The sequence below is a fragment of the Temnothorax americanus genome, unplaced genomic scaffold (assembly GCF_048541705.1).
Source record: "Temnothorax americanus isolate GAGA-0224 unplaced genomic scaffold, ASM4854170v1 Scaffold15, whole genome shotgun sequence".
Classification (NCBI taxonomy): domain Eukaryota; kingdom Metazoa; phylum Arthropoda; class Insecta; order Hymenoptera; family Formicidae; genus Temnothorax; species Temnothorax americanus.
This window is the reverse complement of record NW_027509286.1, coordinates 612,234-635,317: the sequence shown is the minus strand read 5'-3', so window position 1 is coordinate 635,317 and position 23,084 is coordinate 612,234. Positions and strand designations below refer to the sequence as shown.

General features: G+C 41.9%; 4 protein-coding genes and 1 long non-coding RNA gene across 13 annotated transcripts; 2 read left to right on the top strand and 3 right to left on the bottom strand.

Annotated features, from left to right (window-relative positions):
- Positions 1-510: 510 nt before the first annotated feature.
- Hibch (3-hydroxyisobutyryl-CoA hydrolase) lies at positions 511-3,038 on the top strand. Of its 2 annotated transcripts, XM_077401650.1 has the most exons (8): positions 511-686; positions 770-875; positions 1,140-1,195; positions 1,300-1,541; positions 1,623-1,864; positions 2,202-2,427; positions 2,510-2,697; positions 2,768-3,038. In XM_077401650.1, exons 1-8 carry the CDS (start codon positions 684-686, stop codon positions 2,911-2,913), a joined length of 1,209 nt encoding a protein of 402 aa, XP_077257776.1. In that variant the 5' UTR covers positions 511-683; the 3' UTR covers positions 2,914-3,038. The 2 variants fall into 2 exon arrangements, with proteins under 2 accessions (XP_077257776.1, XP_077257778.1); XM_077401652.1 differs by lacking the exon at positions 511-686 and having other exon boundaries at positions 1,114-1,195.
- An 870-nt stretch (positions 3,039-3,908) lies between these two features.
- Sar1 (Secretion-associated Ras-related 1) lies at positions 3,909-6,730 on the bottom strand. Of its 3 annotated transcripts, none has more exons than XM_077401662.1 (6): positions 6,569-6,730; positions 5,857-5,960; positions 5,254-5,373; positions 4,907-4,972; positions 4,590-4,825; positions 3,909-4,482 (listed from the first exon to the last, which is right to left on the bottom strand). In XM_077401662.1, the coding sequence occupies exons 2-6, from the start codon at positions 5,897-5,899 to the stop codon at positions 4,366-4,368; spliced, it is 582 nt and encodes a 193-aa protein (XP_077257788.1). In that variant the 5' UTR covers positions 5,900-5,960; positions 6,569-6,730; the 3' UTR covers positions 3,909-4,365. The 3 variants fall into 3 exon arrangements, with proteins under 3 accessions (XP_077257788.1, XP_077257789.1, XP_077257787.1); XM_077401663.1 differs by having other exon boundaries at positions 6,057-6,681; XM_077401661.1 differs by having other exon boundaries at positions 6,148-6,680.
- Positions 6,731-7,073: 343 nt separating this feature from the next.
- Zmynd8 (Zinc finger MYND-type containing 8) lies at positions 7,074-13,595 on the bottom strand. 6 transcript variants are annotated; one of them, XM_077401629.1, is made up of 9 exons: positions 13,207-13,595; positions 12,662-13,106; positions 12,430-12,590; positions 11,656-12,136; positions 11,241-11,577; positions 10,950-11,130; positions 8,962-10,860; positions 8,590-8,876; positions 7,074-7,995 (listed from the first exon to the last, which is right to left on the bottom strand). In XM_077401629.1, the coding sequence occupies exons 4-9, from the start codon at positions 12,105-12,107 to the stop codon at positions 7,870-7,872; spliced, it is 3,282 nt and encodes a 1,093-aa protein (XP_077257755.1). In that variant the 5' UTR covers positions 12,108-12,136; positions 12,430-12,590; positions 12,662-13,106; positions 13,207-13,595; the 3' UTR covers positions 7,074-7,869. The 6 variants fall into 6 exon arrangements, with proteins under 6 accessions (XP_077257755.1, XP_077257754.1, XP_077257757.1 ...); XM_077401628.1 differs by having other exon boundaries at positions 12,502-12,590; XM_077401631.1 differs by having other exon boundaries at positions 11,656-12,110; positions 12,502-12,590.
- Positions 13,596-13,787: 192 nt separating this feature from the next.
- LOC143894941 (myotubularin-related protein 9) lies at positions 13,788-16,991 on the top strand. Its single transcript, XM_077401638.1, has 7 exons — positions 13,788-14,271; positions 14,618-14,783; positions 14,849-15,141; positions 15,226-15,329; positions 15,415-15,719; positions 15,851-16,174; positions 16,542-16,991. The coding sequence occupies exons 1-7, from the start codon at positions 14,110-14,112 to the stop codon at positions 16,946-16,948; spliced, it is 1,761 nt and encodes a 586-aa protein (XP_077257764.1). The 5' UTR covers positions 13,788-14,109; the 3' UTR covers positions 16,949-16,991.
- Positions 16,992-19,455: 2,464 nt separating this feature from the next.
- Positions 19,456-20,663, bottom strand: LOC143894957 (uncharacterized). The gene is made up of 2 exons (XR_013256212.1): positions 20,527-20,663; positions 19,456-19,826 (listed from the first exon to the last, which is right to left on the bottom strand). It is a non-coding gene; the product is annotated as an uncharacterized LOC143894957 (long non-coding RNA).
- Positions 20,664-23,084: the final 2,421 nt, after the last annotated feature.

The following is a 23,084-nucleotide window of genomic DNA, read 5'->3' as shown; positions in this document are numbered from 1 at the left end:
CGTTAAACCACGTTAAACCTGGATCACATAACATGTATAGACAGTTAGGCTTGTTAGGAAGACTTGCGCGTTTACACAATTGAGAAATGAGAGTAAAAGAAATGGGAGGTATAACGCATTTTAAAAACGGAATCGAAAAACCCTTCAAAACTTTTTATGCGATTAAACTATATTTTGAATTTTTTGCTCGTCATATTGCCAATTTGCCATTTTGGATTCTTGAATTTTTATTTTTACTTTGAAATCAGAGAGAGAGAGAGAGCGCGGTCTTAAAAACTTTTAAATATAAATTTTTTTATGTATATTAAATATAAATTAAATATAAATTGACCAAAGAGTATCTTTTTTTGAATGTGCGGATATTTCCGGCATTGACAGTCGAGGGGTTAATATTGTAAAGTAATGTTTTATAATATTACATTTTAATAATCTTATTTTTTAAGATTCGTATATTTAAGAGTTATTGTAATGATCTTGAGATTTTCCAACCAATGGAATGGTTTTGTAGCATCTTCAGTATACAAGACGACTTTACATATAACATCGGACTGTGTGAATACCACCTTATGATCTAATCTAACATATTTACGTCAGCGGCAGCCAGCAATTCAACAACAATACAGGTTTTATATTCTAACGTTTCTCCCACAATATTACGTAGCAACGACACTTGGGTCATAAATATGGTAATTTCGACTTGAAGTTACGAGCAGCTGGATATTTGCGCATTGGACAAAACTGACGAGTGTCCATCAATTATTTCTTTCAGATGCGGAGCGTCGTAGGAAAATTGCATTATTCGAGTGTTGGTGCTACAATCGCACGTGCTACTACTGCTACTGTTAGATGCTTATCGACGTCGGGATCTGTCACAGGTGAAGCTGCAACTTTCGCATCGTTGACGCAGTCGCTAATGATTTTACTTGTTTTCCACGCAAATGTATATACTTAAACATATTTCTGCAAGTCATCAAAATGTTGAATATTTTTTGTCTGGAGTAGGGAGTAATATTTTTCTTCTTAAGCTTAGCTTATTAATTTGTGATATATTGTAAAAAGAATATCCTCCTTTTGTTATATATATTTATTGTTCTTTTTCTAAATTGCACATAGATCCTAAATTAATCCTGCAATTCCAGCATCTAAAGAAGCAACTACTACTCAAACAATCATGGATGAGGTTCTCATAAAAGATGTACGTTTGTGTATTGTTGTATTCATTTGTATTTCAGAATTTCTATCTTTGCCAGATACTATTAATTTATCACAACTAATTAATATCATATTAATTATGTACAGGTTGGCGATAACGGCGTGATAGTTTTAAATCGACCTAAGGCGTTGAACGCCATAAATTTCTCCATGGTCCAGAAAATACATTCTGCTCTCAAACAATGGGAATCGTCCAAGAAGCTGGTAATAATAGAAGGTGCTGGTGAGAAAGCGTTTTGTGCTGGCGGTGACGTTAAATCGCTCGTCTTGGCATTGAACGAACCGAAAGGTGAACGTCTGGGCGAGGACTTTTTCAGAACGGAGTATACGTAAGTCGCAAAAAGTGTCTGTTCGGGAACAAATCCATCTTTTGTCTGTTTATAAAATAATTCTTTTTTTTTTACTTCTAGCTTAAATCATTTGATTGGAACATACAAGGCGCCTTACGTCGCCATTATCAATGGGATAACGATGGGAGGCGGTGTCGGATTATCTGTCCATGGCAAATACAGAATCGCCACGGAGAAAACTCTCTTTGCTATGCCGGAAACGGCGATAGGATTGTTTCCCGATGTCGGCGCGACTTATTTTTTGTCTAGATTGAAGGGAAGACTCGGTATCTACCTGGGTCTGACGGGACATAGATTAAAAGGTATAAACGTTTAATTATATTTTGTTATATTCAATCTTATATATATGCATGTACACGCGCATTTATAAAATGCGTTTTTACAATATCGCTCGTTTGCTACAACGACGTAACTCGGAAAACAAAATGAAAATATTAAAAATTTTAAATGCGATTTCGGTGTAATAACTGATTGCAGAAGAAAAATATCTAGCTATATATTAGCTCTTCATTCAACGTATTGAATTTTCATCTTTCTTTTGCAAACAATTCAAAAATGACAATTTTTTAGTTATGTTAGTGTTGTAGCAAATGAGCGATATATTATATTTGCGTTTGTATAAATATATATTTTATTAAGGTGTCGACGTTCTCCTTGCCGGAATCGCCACGCATTTTGTACCATCGGAAAAAATTGCGGATTTAAAACGTGATTTGTTAACGCTGCGTGAAATCGACACACAAAAAATCGAGCCTATTTTAAACAAATATCAACCAAAATTAAATCATGAATTCAGCTTGGCGCCTCATATGTCGAAGATAGAAAATTGTTTCTCTGCTCCATCTGTCGAAGAGATAATCGAAAGGTAAAACCCAGAAATTTTCCAATTAATTGAATTAATATTTTTCCTTTTGTAATACAGCAGTATGTAATCTTTTTGTACAAAGATTAAAAAAAGATAATTCGGATTGGGCACAAAAGAACGTAGAAGTGCTACTCAAAATGTCTCCGTCTTCTCTCAAAATTACTAAGAAAGCGATCGACGAAGGAAAAGGAAAATCTTTAGCGGATTGTTTGAAGATCGAATATAGATTGGCCTGTACCGCTCTGACGAGAGATGGTGATTTCTACGAAGGTACAAGATAAAATTTAGCATTCATTTTACAAATCTTGTTCCTGGATCAATATTTCAACTTTAATTTTAGGTGTCAGAGCTCTCCTAATCGACAAAGATCAGAAACCAGTATGGAAGCCGATATCCTTGGCTGATGTGACGGATGAATATGTAAATAAACGATTCGCGGCACTTCCCGCGGACAAAGAATTGCAGTTGTGCACCAGCAAACTATAGGAATTAAGAGAAGTTTTTATACATACTGTGAACATATCGTTATGAAAACAGTTCCTAAAGACTTTATTTTTGTACCCTAATTTTGTACAGATTGAGATTTATATTAAAATGGTTGATATCGTTAACTTTTTCAGGTTTAATTTCCTATATTTTTCGCAATTTTTTTTTTTTTGTAAATGGCGCACCACATATGATTGTGTAAAATATAAAACTACCATGTGTTTTGTTGGCGTAAAATAAACGAAAAGTACTTACAACCTAAGTACCATCACGTAAAATACTTGTTTTCGTGTTTGCAACTTCAATTTTATTTTAAAAACAACTCCAAGATTTATTAAGGTTCACCACCAACAAATTAAACAAAATTTTCCCGCTATCTACATAATTTATGAACAGTTTCAACTTATAATGGTAACTTAATTTATAGATCATGTATAATTGAAGATTTTTCTAGAACATTCAGCATGATATATGCTTGTTTTTAAACGATATATCAGTTACAATTGTGAAATATGCAATTCAAAAATTTGCTAAGAAATGATATCATTTCTATTAATTTTATTAGTTATTAGTTCTACTTAATAATTTCAACTAGATTTTCGTAACCATTGCCAAAAAAGAAATTACTCGTACATATCCTGCACCCACTGAATGGATTTCAAAGAATATACAAAATGTTGGCACAAATACAAGAGTGTATAAGTAAAAATACAACATAAAAAATTAAACACCAGCAATTATAAATATAAAAGAGCATTCAGCAGCGACGTTCAACGATTCTAACATTTATCACTTTAAATTAAACGAAAAGAAAGATAAAGAGCACATGTAAAGACAATATCAATTAACAAATCAGCCTAACTTTCGTAAATTACATACCGTAAGTATTCTCAACTTTCCAGAAGCCACGACACATACAATTGTGTATGATACATTACTTTGCATTATGACATTTTTTTAAGAGTAATGTCACTAAAAATAAATCTGCAAAACACTTGGAATTCTTAAATAGTTTATTAGTTTTATTTTATCAAAATGTTTTTTTTATTTCATTCTTCAGCACGTATTAATGATCATTCCCCTAATGTGACTCGTAAAATGATAGGTTTCCATAGAATCCGTATGGAGCTCGAAGAATTGAAAAGAAAGAGATGATGTGTGTGTGTGTGTTTTTGCCGGGCTTTTCGTGTACCAACATCAAAGAAAGGAAATCTGTCCTATTTTGCGCGTACAATGTTCTCGAGAATATTCGTCTCGTGTCTCTATTTGGGAAAATCGTCTTAAATTTCGATTACTGCGTGTTCTTTTTTTTTCGATGAAACAATATTTCCGCTCCTACTACTGAATTCATGTGAAGATTACAGTCCCGGTAGCGGCACCGTTACCAACAGGAAAGGGAAATGTATGATGAAAACTGTTGAAAATCTGTCATGTATATAATAATATATACGTTCAATCGATGTACTGTGCAAGCCAACGAAAGCCTTCCCCATATCCCTGTCGCTTCAGGACTGAGCACATGAACAGTTCCAGCGGACGGCCGGGTATCTCGCTGCGAGCAATTTTACCCTAAAAAATTTTGCAATTGTACGAATAAGAATTCTATCAATTTAATAATGTAATTCTTATATCAATATAGACTAAGTAGACCGTTGTTTCGATTTGCATGGCTGTACCTTTCCTGTTGTCTGTCCATACAGATTAAAGAAGTTTCTGAGATCATCTTCGGAAGCCGCGGATGGTTTGTCAATTTTATTGCCTAGCACGAGAACCGGACACGCGCTGAGTTGCTCGTCAGTCAACAATGCATCCAGCTCAGCTTTTGATTCTGGTAACCTTGTTCTGTCGCTTGCGTCGACGAGGAACACTATCGCGTCGACAGCTGGGAAATAATCCTTCCATACGCGACGTGCTGCAGGAATACAATTTGCAAAGGTATGAGCAACTGTTTAAAACAAAACATTTCATAAGACGATACATTTCTCTTGCATACCTTGAGTATGACCACCGAGATCAAAGGTTGTGAATCTCATATTTCCGATAGACAATTCTTCAGATGCTGGAACATAAAGTAAATCATTAATGACAACTCAGTAAAATTTTGATTTTTAGTATTTATTCGTTGTAGCATAAAGATATAGTCTGTAAAGAAGTTTATGGCTTATATTTTGTGCTTTAAAATAAATTACATATTTATATTTAATCACGTAAATATTAGCAAATCTAAAGTTCCCATTGAAAAATGTAACAATAGTACATATTTTTATAAAATAGGATATATAAAGTTTAAATAGGATTGAGATGTGTGCGTGTGCAATAAAATAATGTAAAATTAGTCACTTGGATGTAACGTAGGTACATGTTGAGCCAAACGATCATCCTTGAGCATATGAAGCAACGTGGTTTTGCCCGCGTTATCCAAACCCAGGAAGAGAAGCTTGCCACTCTTCTTCCATAATCCTGAAGTCAACAAGGAAAGTTCATATAAATCAAATGTGCGACAAATTTATGGAGAATTAGAACTTTTTTACAGATTTGCGCTGCTGGTAAGAAATGCTACAAAGAATGTAACAAGAAACATGGTATAGAATTAGATAAACCAACCAAGTTTTTCATAACAAATTATATAAGGTACGTCTATCCACTTGGTCAGATAAGCATAATGACAAGATACTTGTATAATCAAGAAGTATTACCCTGGTAAAAATGATTAAGATTTTGACGGGCCTTGTTCTACAATTGTCCCTCCCCCAATAAAAGATGAAACTACATCAATATCATATCAATATCTCAGACAATCGTTCCAATGATGAAATCTTGTCGGTAACATATCTATCATCTCTAAATACCATCGTGACGGTGCAATTACAGTAATCAGATTGAATTCCTTGAATCTTGACTGGAGCAGCGATTACGAAGCGGTGCAGGAAGAACTCTACCTACCAAGATAATTCAGCACTCCAGCGAACCAGTCCCAAATAAACATATTTGTAGCTGCGATAATGCGACGTCTACCGTGCTGCGTGTGTGTTAACTAACGAATGACTCTGCAACAATAGCAACAAAGGCAAGTTAACGAGATATCACCGTCTCCCAACGTGACTCGACGCGGCTCGACTCTTTTTTAAAACTGCCCTCGCAACCTTGAACTTTCTACAGAGGGTTCGAGGTGCGAGGTAAGTACGTCGTCGTCGAGCGTGTCCCGGCGATCCGAATCCTCTCGGCTGCACTTGCCTCCACCTTTCCGAGCCTCGTGTTCCCCGCTGACAGCCTGGATCAGCACTCAGCAGCCAGCCCGTTCAACATACGCGACAAGTGTAGAGAAGTGCAGAGTGCAGACGAGGCGGAACGGAATTACGATGTGGAATTTATGACGATTCGCTTCTCTCCACCGCCATATGATTGACGAGTCATTAAATTAATCCAAGACGACGGGCTCGCCAGATCTCCGTGTCTCTCTCTCTCTCTCTCTCCCCCTCTCGTTTACTGACACTAGGCAATCATACGCTTCTCACGTCTCTCTTTCTCTCGCGCTTTTCGAGATGCGGGACGATCGACGGCCGATCTTTCGGAGAATTCTTTCGCGCGCGCGTCACGTTGAAAAGCGACGGCCGGAGGCCCGCTATTTACTTGCGTCGACGTATGTTTCACGTACCCACTGTGAAAAAAGCGAAACGGAGGCTGCGGGGACGGAGAAAAGTGCTCTTTTCCTCCCATAGAAAGAGCAGCCCGAGACCACCGAGACCACCGAGACCACACACACACACACACACGCGCGCGCAGAGCCCTGCTGTTCCCTGTTGGCTGACAGTTGGCACTGGGTCTGGGTGACGTCTCTACTTCCGTTCGCCATGTTGCGCGAAATAATTGCTGCATCATAAGCGGGAAATTTTGAACATTTCTACTCTCTCTCTCTCTCTCTCGTCATTCAATTCTCTTATTCCCAACTAAATTATTCTACACAGCTCCAAAGTTATCCTTTCTTTCTTTTCAAAGAACTTACGAATTGTATTTAATCTGTGTAATCTGAGAAAGAAAATGATCTTCGGAGGACAAAGGTTGAAAAACAAAACGGATGACTTGTCTTTTAGAAATTTAGATTGTTGACGCGAATAGGAACGTTCGGAAACACGTTATGTAAATATAAATTTCAACGTATCTCTCTGCTTGATGATTTATTCATAAACACGTTGAAAATTATTCATGTCTAAACGCCACAGGCTATATCAGACTTAACCGAGAATGTAAACGCTTATCGTGTTCTTTACAAGAATGTAGATTACTTTGTGTTAGAAGCGTGTTTAGGCTTGCGTCGTGAGGCTCTGTTGAAAAAATAATTTTTATCTTTTATCTCGCGTTTTTTTCCAAGTGCATCTGTAGAGGAACGGAAAAATTACGTGAAACGTACAACATATAGTTACAAAAAGTAGCGTTACCAAATTTCAAAACAGATTTCAAAACAGATGACATTGCTTAAACACATTAAACACATATAATTATCGTATTACAAGAAGTCATCGATCTAAATAATCTAATCTACTTAACTTAACGTTTTCTTAAGCGTAATTTATTACACATCTTTCATACTTGCTATGATAATTATTGAATTATTACTTTAATACTAATTAAATTAAAGGTGTAGTGCTACAAGTTTATTGTTACAAATGTTAATGATGAATTAGCACCCTTATTTTCGAAAAATTCTAAGGATATTAATCGCTACGGATTATTTACATCGCGTAGTTGAAAATGTCAAGATCAAGAAAAGAAATTAACTCCATACTACGTACATGATTTCAGATTGTTTCAATGTGGTTTAAATTAAAATAATAAATTAAATTAATGATTAAATTTTTGCTGGTTGTTTGCAGATATTAATTTACCTGCAGTGCTATCGAAACTTTTTTCATCCTACTCGCGCCGATATGAAATCGGTTATAAATAATTGCGATTTGCCTACAGCGTATCTTGGCTGGTCTTATTTCTGAGGGACGAAGCTGACGAGGGCAAAATTCCACTCAATTTGCCGGGTGACAGAGGATACGGTTTGCTCGTAGAATCATGTGTTACGATGTTATTGCTCTGAAAAGTGAAATACTTCTCTAAACTATTGCAATACAATTGTAACCATTTAATCATGTCACGGGAACGATTTAAAATCAAAATTGAACTTCGAAGCGTCCAGAGTGTCAATAGTGTAAGTTAATTTGTGAACGATGGACTCTGATAGGAGCCAATAAAACGTGAATTGTCAACAAATATATTAGACTAGAATTATACGGTCTCGATATTTCTTCATCCATATTATTCTAATTTCTTTATATCGCAAATGATTTTTTTACAATTAAAAAAAAATAAACGGGCAAGGAAAGTTTCTTGACATAAGGTAAAATAACATTAGGTCTGTTTTCTCTATTCATGAACTGGCTGCACTAGTTCGGAGTTTATCTTTTTTATTCTATGTTGAAAGAAACAGTTCGGCAATAGAAAACAGACCCATAGTCAAAGATTCAGCCTAAAAAAGAACAGGCCTATAGTATTCTATCGTAGCATTTAGGCATCGAAAGCCTGAAATGCTACAATAGAACTTCTCGTGTTGGAACTGGGACTTCCACTAATTCACTCTGGCTCTTCACAAGTTCAAAGTTATCCACTTAATCCGAATCTAGGCATTACCTGCTGTGGATTCGTACTTCCAACCGAGACGATGGTAGTGCACGCAGGCTGTTGGGAACACGTTCGCATGTGCGTAGGCCAATGCGACTGCTGGCACGGATAATTACAATAAGCGGTGTTCCAGCAACAGTAAAACATCGCTTCCTGTCCGCACTTGGCGCACCATTGCTTCTTCTTGGTCTCCTCGATACATCGGATCTTTTCCTTTTCGAACTCTTTGCGAACTTCCTCGATCGATCGCAATCTATCCGCTTCCAAACTCGCGCGCATCTCCCGCAGAGTACGATCTGAAATTTATAACGTTTCCTGAAGCGTTTTCACATTAATAATTGACTATCGAACGATTTCGCCAGAAAGAAAAGACGGGTATACCTGCGTTATGTTTCAACTCGGCTAGCTGCTGCTGATGCTGCCACTTCATATGCTCGATCTGCATCCGCAAGAAGAATATGGTCGCCTGATAATTGTCAGCGGTGCCATTCTCGCCGTTAACGTTCTCCTGAGCTGCCGCCTTGTACGTCTCTTCCATCAAATGGCCCAATCTCCTCGCGAGGTCGTGCGCATCGTGGTGCAAACGCGCGCTGATCGGTCCAGCCTCCGGAGGTATTAGTTCATAAGTGGATGACGTTTCTTGCCTAGCCGGAGAGACCTGAATAATTGCGCTTGCGTCCGACAACGGACGTTGAACGTTTCGTGAATTGGGCGATCTAGGAAAGCTCTTCCTAGCCTTGCCCTGCTTCTTAGGCGAATTATGCTGTCCCTCTGTCGTCAAGGAAAATCTTGTTGGACATTCTTGTTGAGCATCCTTGTTACCTTGACATTCGATCGTCGACGCGACCTGTTTCGCGGATTCAGCTGCTTTCCCGTTCACCACGAGGAGTAACACGGATTTATCCGCCATGGGAACGATCGAATTCGTCGATGGAATGGTACGAGTGACACTCGCGTTCGACGCTGTAGAAGGCAATAGCGTTATGTCAATTTCGGGGGTGCTCTTCTGTACACTCGACGATTCCTTGTTATTCTTCAACAGCGAAATGAGTTTACTCGAATTCGACTGTTTCTCATTCTCCTTGCTCGCGGCAGCAGTCGTCAATTCTTTCTCCGCGTTTAGCTTGTTAACGATCCTCGTTTTCGGTTTCGACACTCTCTTCGTCTGCTTCGTAACCACTTTCGAGTCGTCCATTTGGGAGAGTGCCAGTTTAGGATTGATAATATTTTTCAAAAGGCTTTTCTTCATTCGCGCCGTGTCGGACGATGTGGATTCACCCTCTAAAATCCTAGGCAAACTTTTTGTAGGCGACTTCACATCGTTCTTCGCTTTCTGCGAATTGTTCTTGCCTGAGTTGCCGGTATTAGGACTCGTGCCATTATTTTCGGCGTTATTATCCGTAACATTTAATCGAGACGTCGATGTCCTCGCATTTCTCGATTTTTCACCTCTTACCGTTTTGTTTTGAGCAATTTCTCGAGGAGTCGACTTTACACTCTCTCGATCTGTTTTCTTATTTAATTTATTAGGACCATCACCTAGATTAATTTGCGAGCTTGACGCATCCTTAACGTCAGCATCTAATTTTTGTACTTTTGGCGATGTAGCTTCGTTCTCCTTTTCATGAGCGTCGCCTTTCGAGTCAGTATCTATTTCGCCATCGGTCAACTCGTCACTCTGTGATTTACCTTTAAGGAAACTTCGTTTTTTCTGGGGCGCCTTCTTCGAAGGTGTGGAAAACTCGGGATTGGGCAAAGGGTTGTTGGGTTCGAGGGGATTGTAATTCGGTAGCATCAGCTGTATCTGCATCGGATCGTTCGGATCGTACTGAACTTTGGGTGGCGCAAACTTAAACCGGCCGAACATAAGCGCGAGCTTTCTGCAGTGCCGTGTGATCTCTCGCACACACTCGTCCATGTCGGTTTTCCGTTTACGGGGGGATGGCGCGGGTGGCTCCTCGGAATACAAGAAGATATCCTTCGGCGACACCCAGGCGCGATCGTGTTCGCCGAAGAAACGCACGTCCACGTATCCCTGAGAATTCACGCGAGGCATCGCTTTTGCCGGCCAAAACGGGAATCCCTTCAGTTTGGCCCACACAAGTGGATGCGGTCGGCGGCAGGGCTCGATAAACCATGACGGTTGAGGCCTCGGTAAGTTCCGACTATGTGCGTAGCAGTCGGGACACGCCTCAATTTCCGAGACTTCTTGACGCGCTACTTTGATGAGCTGCTTCGCCGCGTTCGTCAGTTTCGACGTGTCTGCGTAAACTCCACCGCCTACAACAGATATCAACAGAGAACAAGCTTGGTTTATCTTTAATACGCGATGATTTCGACAGACTTAAAAGCACAGCGAGTTCACGTACACGTATTGAACACGATGCAATTATGTTGAATCCATTTTGCATCAGCCATAAACGCATCGGTGCTGCCGTAAAGCTTAGCTCGCACATTTGATTCCAAAAGGCTCAGATCCATCGGCTTGATAACGTAATCCAAATAAGTTGGCACCTCTATGGGATCCACTGGTTTGCAAAATGGTTCGGACTACATCAAGAGTAAAAATTTATTAGAAATATATTAAATAAGTAAATGAACAATGCAATATGTATAAATTTCAGTACGCTATAGCGCTCGATGAGAAAAGCTGTACATACACCAGGATAATCGTGTAATCTCTCAACCACATGTTTGAGCAACATGCACAACTGATCGATGGACAAGTGCGCCATGGCTATGGAACGCGTTTCGGCATTTTCCGCTTTTAAGATGGTCGCGCATTCTCCGCAAATAAACTTATCCATTTTCAATGCCGTATATTGAGGTGGTTTATTGCCACCTATACATTTACGATGCCACGAACGAGGACAGGCAGTGCAATAGGCGGCAAATGTGATAACCTTCTCCTTGTGACATCGCCAACAAAATCGGTCGTGGTCAGTTCTCACCTTCTTCCTCCTGGTGGTGCCGCTCTCCCCCACGGGAAATTCCTTGCTGAAAAAATATATATATCAACGTGTTTCTTTTTACATCTAAAATATAACTTTTAGAGATACGTCTGTGTGTACTAACCTTAAAGTTTTTCGCTTTCGTTTCAAAACAGGTCCTTCTTTTGTCGAGGAGTCTTTGCTATCTTCTTTTTTAATTTCCTCTTCTTCTTTTACATTTTGCGGATCTGCAGGCGAGGCTAGATTTCGCGTCCCTTGCTTCTCGTCCATCTTACCGTCGTCTTGCTTATTCTCATCAATCGCCAATGGCTTCAAATCATCTTTGTTGTCGTTATTTGTATTATCAGAATCTTTCGTCTGTACGCTCATACAGTCATCAGTTGACTTCAATGTTTGATTCTCTTTTGCATCGGCAGCTGTGTCGCTCGGTTCATCGTGTCGGTCGACTGGCGGTGAAGCGGCGGTTGACTCTTCCTCGTCCGTTTTTGACTCTGACGTCATATTTACTTTATCTGTGACGGGAGATTTTATCGAACCTTTGCTGCTCTCGTGGGACGCCATTTTGGTCAGTGTCATCACCTTTGGCAGAAGGCGTCTAGTAAAGTCTAGTTGGTTCACCGAAAAAAAGGATCAGATAATTCAGATATGTAGCTCACAAATCCGTGTATATAGGCTGCATTCGAAGAGTGCGCTATTAACGCTATTGCATCATTCCATCTTTATCACTCATCAGGTGTAAAACAAGGATGGAACAAGCAAATAGCGCTAATAGCGCGCTCTCCGAATCCAGCCATAATCTATTTATACAATCGTTATCATCCATTGTGATATATAGCCAACGGCAGCTATTACCACAAGCTATTAAACCAGAGGGCATAGGTATGTGTCATATATTTACTTCAACAGGACTCAGAGATACGAAGATACGCAGCGGCAATAATACTCATAAGCTTCGTGTCTGCAAGATTACCTATAATGATAACAACTGCTGCATACTATACGCAATTCGGTGGAGACCCAAGCGGTAGTTTCTAGCGTTCAGACGGGCTCGTTGGTCTGCTGGAAGAATATTAAGTCTCGTTGCGGTTATCGTCTTTGTGGAAAGCTCACGAGGTAAACAGGTCTTTTACCTTGTGGAGATTCCAGATAGGACGCTTCTGTATGCTACCGATTGCCGTTGACTGCCTCAGACACCCTTGAGTGTCTTGAGACTCTTGAGATCGCGTCGCGAGCTGCCGGCGTGGCCTAGCAGATCGCGAACGTTAGTAAATGCGGTGTCAGCCGTGAACCGAGTCGTCGGCGTCGTCGTGCTACGATTATCCGACTCGGCTCTCGACTCCGGACTCCGGGGCCCAGAAAGCTCGCCTTCCTCTCCTTGTAGGATGCCAGCCTTATCCGCTGTCGGTGGCGCCACCCCTCGGCGGTGTCCCTCGTGGAAAGCCACCGCGATCACGTGACACTCCGTCCCGCACTCCCACCTTTATCGCCGCTATCAGCTATCTTCCGTCTCGAGGAGGAGACAATTGTCAGCCGTGGCGACTCGCGACTCCTCTACAGTCCTTTGAGGGAACGAAGCTAGAGAATGAATAATTTTACATTTCAGTCAGATCTGTCCCGAGTCCCAACCGCAAGGTGGTTCCGTGGAAACGAGATAGCAGATAGAATAAAGCAATACCGTCATGTCAAAACTGGCCGAGTCGCGTTAATAGCAGTTAATAGCTAAATGTCGCGTGGGCTCCAGGAGGAATGCCCGACCCGGCCGATCGTCGCGCGTCCCGCTCGCCTTCCTCCTCCCAGGAAGCAGCAGCAACGATCCGGATGTGGCGTGGGCTGTCATCCCCGCGATACTGCCTGTCGGCCGTCGGCCTCTTCCTGGGCCCGCGGCAATGTTCTCGCCGTACGGTTGGCGTTTTCGCTCGCGCATGAATCGACGAACCTATCATGGAATCGTCAGGTTGCCTCGATATCGTAATCGCGAGACGTTCCCCTCGTTCGCTCAGGTTAGTCAGGTCGGACATGACAAGCCGAAACCCCGTCGCCGCACCGCTACTTGTCATCCAGGTCCAGGAGGTTATGTGACCGCGGTCACGTGGGGCGCGGTACCATAACCTAACCTAACCTCTTTCTCGCTCTTTCTCACTCTTTTTCGTTCTCTCTCTCTCTCTCTCTCTCTCTCTCTCTCTCTCTATCTATCTATCTATCTGTCTCTCTCTCTCCCCTTCCCGTTTCCCCACCGCGGCGAAACGATGAGGGATGCGGATATGTTATGGATCGCGTTAGGGTTGGTAAACAAGTCGCACAACAGCTGTGACCAAGGCTGTGACTTTATCTAGTCACGACCGAGATAAATGGAGAACGTCGCGGTCGCTGGAATCGAGGTCGCTCGCTGAAGTGTGAATTTTCCGGAGGATAGATCGAGGCCAGCGGGGCGAATTAATGCCTCGAGGATCCTCTCGTGTCCTCGTGTGACAGTTTGACGGAGCAGCGGACCGCTTAGGTTATGTCATTCCGTCAAAGTGTTCGCATCTCATCGAGAGACTCGTCGGCCGTCACGTAGACGGGAGCTACCAAGGCTATAATGGGCGACCACATCGGCGATAATATATTAATCCCGCAAGTCGACAATGTCGCGTTGGTCGACAAGAGCGATGGCAATAACAAGAGCATGGATGGGACGCTGTGCATCAGCGGCCACCACCTCATCCTGTCCTCCAGGCAGGACGACGGCCAGGAGCTTTGGGTAGGCGTCGATAAATTTATTAATTTTTCGACGCGTATAGATAATGTATTGATAGACAGAGTGCACTTGCAAAATCATAGAAGAAAACTATCTATCTTTATATCTTTTTTTTTTTTAATTATTGGATTTAAATTATCTTTTTTTAAAGAACATATATAAATATTTATTAATAATGTTATATTAATGTTTATTCGTGCACTTTGGCCTTGATATAAGGAACAATCTACTTTTTAAAAGAATATATACATATTTTAAAAATTAACATTTTCATGTAATTGTTTTCAAGTACGCTCTTCTCTCTCTTCGAATCAATTCTTAATTTCATTATACTTTTCTTTTTTGCCAGCTGATGAACAGAAACATTGACGTCGTGGAGAAGAAACTGAATGCTCAGAGCCCGGGCGGTAGTATAATATTGAAGTGCAAGGACTTTCAGATCCTTCAGTTAGATATCGGTTCTACTAACGATTTAATCAACGCCATATTATCCATAGAGAAGCTAATATCCCTAGGTAATTTGTTGATATTTCCGCGACATTGCTCGACAGCGAGACATAATTATCTCTTATTTTGCCAGATCAAACTCTACAATATCCATTCTTCTATCGACCACAGACAACCAATAACGTCATAGTACAGATAGAAGACGGATGGACAGCGTTTGCACCTGTCTCCGAGTGGTCCAGATTGTTGGCGGCTCACGGGGACGAGTGGCGTATCAGTTACCTAAACAGAGATTACAAAGTTTGCAATTCGTATCCGTCAGCGGTCATAGTGCCACGTCGAGTAGACGATAAAGTTGTAATAGCTTCAGCTGGCTTTAGGGACGGCGGAAGGTTCCCCGTTTTATGTTACAGACACGAAGGAGGGGTAAGTAATATCTCTATATATTGCTTTAAATTATACGATAACATCTATTTAACTATTTTTGACTTTTTTTTCATCTTATTGCAGAGTATACTGTTGAGAAGCGGTCAGCCGTTATGCGGTGCTACCGGTAAGAGATGCAAAGAAGATGAAAAACTGTTGAACGCGGTTCTAGGTCCTGGGAGACGTGGGTATGTATGACTAACGTACGACGGTTCTTAAATCGCAAATATTATTTTTAGATCACTCATCACGGTTATTGAATTTTATGTATAGTTACATAGTGGACGCAAGATCGGTCAATCAGGCGCAGAGTGCCAGAGCCAGAGGCGGAGGCACGGAAATGGACGCGGCTTATCCGCAATGGCGAAAAGTACATAAACCAGTTCCTCGGCCGCACGATTTGGCCGATAGTTTCTACAAATTGATAGAGGCTTGCAACGATGTCAACAGTTCCACTTCGCAGTGGCTGTCGAAACTGGATAGCAGCGGATGGCTGACCGCCGTGCAGAGCGCTTTAAATGCCGCTTGCGTCACCGCGCAATGCCTGCATCAAGAAGCCGCCGCCGTACTGGTGCACGGTGTGTATATATACAACAAACATCGATAGCATAATATTTAAATAATGTTGCGAAAGTATATCGCGTTTGTCTAATCTTTTCCTTCAAGATTAACGAGCACGTAATGACAACGTTATAATTTCGGTTTATAGGCAGCACAGGTAGGGACTCTACGTTGGTCGTAACCAGCTTGGCCCAGGCAATACTGAATCCTGATTGTCGAACGGTACGAGGACTTCAGGCACTCGTGGAGCGCGAGTGGTTGCAAGCCGGCCATCAATTTTTCAGTCGGACCCGTTGCGGAGCGTATCAATCTTCAAGCACGCAAAATCCGACGCACGCGCCGACCTTCCTCCTTTTTCTCGATTGCCTGTTTCAGCTGCATCATCAATTCCAATTCAGCTTCGAGTACACCGCGGATTTGCTCGTCGAGTTGTATAAGCACGCCTATTCCTCGAACTATGGTACATTTTTAGGTATGTGAGGCATTAATTACGTTACATTTACTTTTCTATGTCATTTAAATTATATTTTTATTAAGACTCTCGTTTTTTCTCATTGTAACCATGAATTACGACACCAGAAAACACGTAATTTTTTTTCTGTACTTGCATACGTACGTACGTACGTAGAAATAATTCTGTCGCAAGCCACTATACGAAATTAGATAAATCGGTAAAATATAAATTAAATTTACGTAATATATATACATAATAATATTTGATCTTAGAGAATATTATGTATTATATATGGATCTTTATTGAATTTATAATGAATTAAAATACCAGCTATTTATCATTATTGCTTACTTATCGTCATACATGTATATTGTTGTTCGTTCAGGTGATTCGGAAGCGGAGAGGATAAAATTACGGCTGTCCGAGCGAACCTACAGTTTATGGTCGTACATGAATCAACCGGACGTTTTGGAACAGTGGATAAACCCGTTGTACGAACCGAATCCGGGAGTGATTTGGCCCAGCGTCGCACCCATCAGTATTCAACTGTGGAAAGAACTGTATCTCGCGCATACGAGTGCAGCCCCGTGGGACGGCATGCTCTCCTACGCGAAGCAGATCAAGCAGAATCACACGGCGGTGCGCAAAGTGGCCGGACAGCTGCAGGCGCAGATCAAGCAGGCGTTGGAGGAGATCCGATCAGATCCGGACATGTCGCGGGGAGACGCGGACAATCAAGAGGACAACCATCCCCGTATAGCGCAATTGAGCCTAGAGTCTCAGAGTACTTGATACAGATCGTAGAGGCCGAAGAAAACCGAAGAAATCTGCGCGCTGCAGATTCAACGATCTTGTCAATATGCCTTTAATTATACAATACTACGTTAGTCCGCAAGGATCAACGGGTCTTCACGATAACCTGCCACGAATGCTGAAGCCTTCGTAATAAATTCTCGCGATGCAATTCTTTCGACTTCTCGCCGAGATGACGAAGAGAGTGTCTATTAGTTTAAGAATAGGTCTGCGATCCATGGATCGTATTATCGTTGTCAATATAGATTTGCATATGCGTATCACGTAAAAAGTATATCTGTCACATCACACTTCAGTCAATATTGTAAGTCACGCGATTTTCTTCTATATATAGTAAAACTCGCATTACCAAAAGGGTTCTATCAAGTTCTATTTAAACGATTTAAACGAGACGAGATAAATTGTGATATTTTTTATTTCACGACAAATGCATAGTTTGTATTATACCATGAAACAGAATTAACAAGATATTACACAATATACATATATATATATATATATATATATATATATATAAAAAAGAAATTTTATATATAATATATATATATATATATATAAAATACTATATACATATAATTTATTTATCCGAAGTTAAAGTAAAATATAAACAAATGAAAATGGACTGTATATTGTAAATCTATTATTAAAGAGCGTAATTGCGAGGGTAGGACTTGCGAATTTTTCATTTGAGCGTACGGAGAGAAGGAAATCTCGCTCGTTCGGGGGTACGGACGAGTTTTTACCGTTATTCGGGAAGGATGGCGGGAGGGCGGTGGATGAGCGAAGAGAAGGAAAGAGAGGAGGAGGGGAGGGCTAAGGGCAGGATTGTTGCCGCTGCCGTGGTAAAAGGGGGAGAGAAGGCTGGAGGGGAAAGCGCGGCAGGTGTTCACACACAAAGAAACTGAAAGAGAATCCCACGGCCATTGGCTCCGCCACTCAGGAATGCGTCAAGTTTCGTCAGCGTTCGCGTTTCGCGATCGAATATACATGCACGTGTACGCATTCTCTTAATGTAATTGTGAGACAGGAGTAGAAGGTACGCGCGCCACGTTGAAGCTGCGAAGTTCGTGGAAGACAAAGGATAAGTCGACGTCGGCCAAGGTACATGGAAAACTTGAAACGAAACTTTAAACAAAAAGCGAATAAAAGCGATCGACGTTGCGATTTGAATCTAAGTATAATCTTAAACGGAAGTTTAGCATCGTTTGCGTTTTTAATGTTCCTTGAAGGCTGGCCAAGATTGCGTCTCTAAGCGTAATCACGATTCGCGCGGGCTTCGAGCGGCGCGCGAGGGTGAGAAGAGCGGTACAAGTTTGAGACCGGTATAATTTCCGTTGAGTTCGATTTCCGACGCCTTACCCCCACGTTTCCGTTCACCGTGAACGAACGGGAAAGATTTGGAGAGTTTCGGAGCGCGTCTATCGCTTGGGAGAATGGAGATCCAGAAAGAGCACTCAATCGTGAAAGAGCGTCGCGAAAGAGTCTCCGATATTTAACTTCGGACGCGTAAAGGAGTATCCCGAAGACTAGATCGTCCTTCCGACGCGTTCACGACGCCATTTAGGCATCGCGTCTTGGCGGCGGTGGCGGCGGCGACACGGGCGAGCGCGCGCGGAGATTATTATACCGGTTTCGAATCTGCCCGATGGAGGAGATCCGTGAGAAATCGCGACCTCGCGTCTGCGACCGTTACCTCGTGATACCGCTGCGTAGCTTCGAGCCTTTCTCTATTTCTTTCTCTCTCTCTCTCTCTCTCTCTCTCTCTCTCTCTCTCTCTCTCGCTCGCTCTTTATCCTTTCGTCGATCCGTCTCTCATTTACCTCGCGATATCACTTCCCAGAAGCCTCGGGAGAAGGGAAGAACAGGTGTGTTGGTCCACACGCGCGCGCGCGCGCTCTCCTCGCCTCAGCCACAGGGTCCAGTATCCTTGGATGAGTGTGGATCTAGTCACGCATATAATCGTGAAACGTGGACTGAATTCAAACCCATCCAGGGCCGCTGGACGGGCGTATCGGACGGATCCCACGTTGCCGAAATTTCCCTCGTCCTCCGGAAGCGCTCTTCTCCTCCTCGGGACCGACCGCCGCGGAAATTTCCTCGTCCTCGTCCAAAGAGACACAAACGTCGTCGACGGAGCCGGAAAGCAGAGTGATGCGTCCGACGGGAATGGCATTAGCGGCCTCACTCCGTAGTAGGGGCATTCTCGGAGAAGGGGCCCTGTACCGCCGTTCTCTCTCTCTCTCTCTTCCTTTCACCTCCGTTCGGGATCGGTCAGTCTCTTTTCGTCCCGTGGTCCTGAGCTCTCTCCCTCCCTTTCTATCTCCCGCTCGCACAGGCAGGCAGTTACCGTCCGTCCGTGAGGCCCTTAAGGAGGGGCGAGAGAAGGGACGCTTTTTCCCAAGGCGTCCGGGGATCACAACAAAGAAAGATGCGATTTTCGAAGCGAAGAGCGGAGAAGCGAAGCGGCCGCGAAGAGACGTTTCTGGACAGCAGCCTGAGAACGGTGGTAAAACGTCTATCTTCCTCTCTCTCCTTTCTCTCTTTTTCTCTCTCGTTATTAGAGTGGAGACGTACATACATACATACATGTATATATACCGGAAGGCGATGTCGTATTCTTGAGTAAAACGCGTTCGCTCACTACGCTTCCGCGAACCAGCGAGATGAATGCCGGATTCTTCTTTTATCAGCTCGCAAAAAGAAAGTAGCGTCCCTACGTAGACGTCGCATTACGGCCGCTGTAAAGTATCGAATTCGACGGACGCGTTGTATTTCGAGCCTCGATTTCGAAAAAACTGAGCACCACTGTGCCCCAGAAGAGCCGCTCTAACGGCGGTTGAGAATGTCCTCTTCTTACCTGAAATAAACGAATGAATTACCTGAAAGTTCACAAAGAATTTTGTCGCCGCGATGATTTTGAAGAAATGCACTTGGAAATCACTAGAAATACCGTGCTTCTCACCTTGATTTAATTTCGTAGCTAAAAAACTGATTGCGTAGATGTTCAACAAATTGAAAAAATAACACACAGATTCCTTATTTCCGACTAATATAAAGCCCTGCGCACAATAGAGCACACGTTAGGGGAATAAGAATAAATATTAAATATTAGAAATCGAAATTAGAAATAATAATTAAACGTAACGCACAATGGAAAAGAATAAAATACAAGATATAAATATAGGAATATTTCTCTACATTTAAGACCCCCGCGCAATGAAAAATATAAGGAACAAGGAACAGATATTAGTGATTAGGACTAAAGAATCAGGAATAAACCTGGATGCACGATAAAAAACACAGGGAATAACACAGGCAATAGATTTTTAAGCCATCAGAAGTCGCGTATTAATGCTACACCAGCTTTATTTCTGGATTTCTTATTTCTAATCGTTAATATCTGTTCTTCGTTTTTGATATTTTTCATTGTGCGGGGCTCTTACATATCCTAATATTTAATATTTATTACAGGAATATTCCTATATTTATATACCCTAATATTCATTCTCATTCCTAATATGTGTTCTATTGTGCGCAGGGCTTTAACGAATACAAACCTCGTGGTTGCTAAAAACGCAAGATCGCACATTTTCTAGCTGCCTGGAATAGAACTTCATTCTCTCGCCTCGAACATTTCTCTCGCCCCGCACAATTAAAAATTTGAGAAATTAGACAAACGTAGGATTTCGGCTTGCCTCGGCGGGGAGTCGGAGAAGTCCAGAAGCTCTACAATCCAGAATTCTCCAAAACGAGATTCTCCAGAAATGCAATGCAATTTGAAAGACTGGCCTGGCGGTATCCCTTTTGTTCGCTCTAAGGCCCTTTTGTAGGCGATTCCTTTACGCTCTCGGATATATTCGCGATAACGTGCATTGTTGGCAAATTCACAGGTACGGGGCGCCGATCGTGTTGCGCAACAGCGAACGTGTGCGTGACCTTGAACTTCATCTTTCCTTTATCTTTCTCCCGCAGCATCCTGAGAGAAAAGCCAGCGCAGCGGTGGTTCGTTTTCGAGATGCGCCGTCAAATCCAGACGATAATGCGGTGCATTTTATGTACTTAATTTAATCTCAATAAATTTATCAATGTTGAAGAAAAAAAAATAATTTTTCCTCCTTTCAAGTCGTTTCCTTCGCTTATCTAAACTACGCGTATCCGAGGATGCTCCGCATATTTTCTTCGCGCAGTCTTTCTAGGAGACATATTCTTCGGCGCTTCTCCGATTTCGAGCGCGTTCAATCCCTCGTGGTCCGTGGTAAACATCGCACGGGAACGTTAGGCATCTAAAATCCGGTTGTGAACCGCTTGAGATACTAGAGGACCGCTGGAAACCGAGGAAAAGGAAACTCGCGATAAAGAAAAGAACAACACGTTGCAGGTAGTCGTAAATGGAGAATGCCAGGAACGTGTGTATTTGTTGGCGTCGCGACAGTCTTTTTTTTTTCAGAATAATTCACGTGGATGTCCAATTAAAATTGTTTTTGGAAGAAATGTTTTATTCGAGAATCGCGCAAGAGAGAGACACACGTGACTAACGACAAAAAAATAACATATTGAATGTAATAAAAAAACAAAAACGATCAAAAATTATTTGAATTTAATTGTTCATTAATTTCTCGAGTTAAATTTGAAAATCGGTATTTCAAAATTAGAGCCATTTCTAGAATAAATTTGTAGGGAGCAGTTTGTTAGTCGCGATTTATGGTGTGCCTCCATTTTGACAGGAAAAATCGGAGCACCACTGTCGAGAGACCTACGGACGCTTTAAAAGACGGTTGGGAATAGAGAGAGAGAGAGGAAGAAGGAGGGCGAAAGGCGAAGGAGAAAGAGGAGAAGGAGAAAGAACGTGGTTAGGTCGTGGAAAGCGAAGGGGAAGGAGCGAGGTGAAGCTCGCAATTGTCGTTTCCATAGTGATTTATACCTCGTGAGCCCGGCCCCGGCCCCCAGGAGCATCCACAGGGAGTATGGAGTATCATCCCAAGGCGAAAAACCGGACCGGTACGAAACCGATCCGAGAACGCGACTCGAGCGCGCCCTATCGGCGATACGGCGAACCATCGAGGAGCAGCGCGCACCGTCGGACTGAAAACTGGTCGAGAAAATTCTGAATTACCGACCGATGATACAGCTTATGAAGTTTGCGAGAGTTTCGCTGGTGGTGGCAAATAAATAAGCGACCTTCTTCTCGATTTATATCCTCCTGATATTTTTTCGATTTTTGAGAGTTTAGGCTCCGGGACTCAAGACTTCTACGAGCGCTCGGTAATTATGGTTCTTGGAATTTCTTCTTGGAATTTTAGATATAATGCGATCTTTTGCGTCAATTGTGTCAATTCTTCTAAAATACTCGATCGATGTTTCGGAGCCCGATGTTTCGCCATTCGAATTTTAGATAAATAGGTATCACATTGTCCAATTAAAGTTACGTATATTAATTGTAAATGTATATTAACCATTATTCACGTAATGATTTATCTTATACAAAATTCTAATCACCACTTTTCATTTATATACGTTAATTGCGAAAAAAAATTGCTGCCGATTGAACGTTAATCAACATTTTAATAACGCTTATCTGAATAACATTTACACTATTTTGTTAACGTGGATAGAAAATTAACTTTTCGTTGTTTGAAATAAAATTAGAGATTAAGGACGATGAATTCATATATATATAGCCAAGAATAAATTCTATTTCAGCAATTGTGCCAGTTGAATTAATCGTCGACCAAGTTAATCGCGGACTTAATCGAAGTCTCATTCCAAAGGCACGAGGAGCACGCGCGAGTCAACTCTTTTCATCTATATACGACGTGATATATCGGGATCGAACTTGTCTTTTTCAAGAGTCTGTCCAAATTACCGTACTATCGACTATCGCGGACAATAAGCGGGTTTAATTGCAAGTCGCGGTGATAACTTTGACGAAATGTCGAAGATTACAATTTTTTTCAAATACGATTTACGTCCGTCGTTTTGACCTTGCAGAAGGACGCTGCCCATTCGACGGATGCGGCAAGCAAAACGGATACGGTAAGGACGCAGCGGCTATTCTAGGACGGAAGTGCACATATAGGTATACGTGTGCGCGTTTAACAACCGAGAGCCGAGAGTT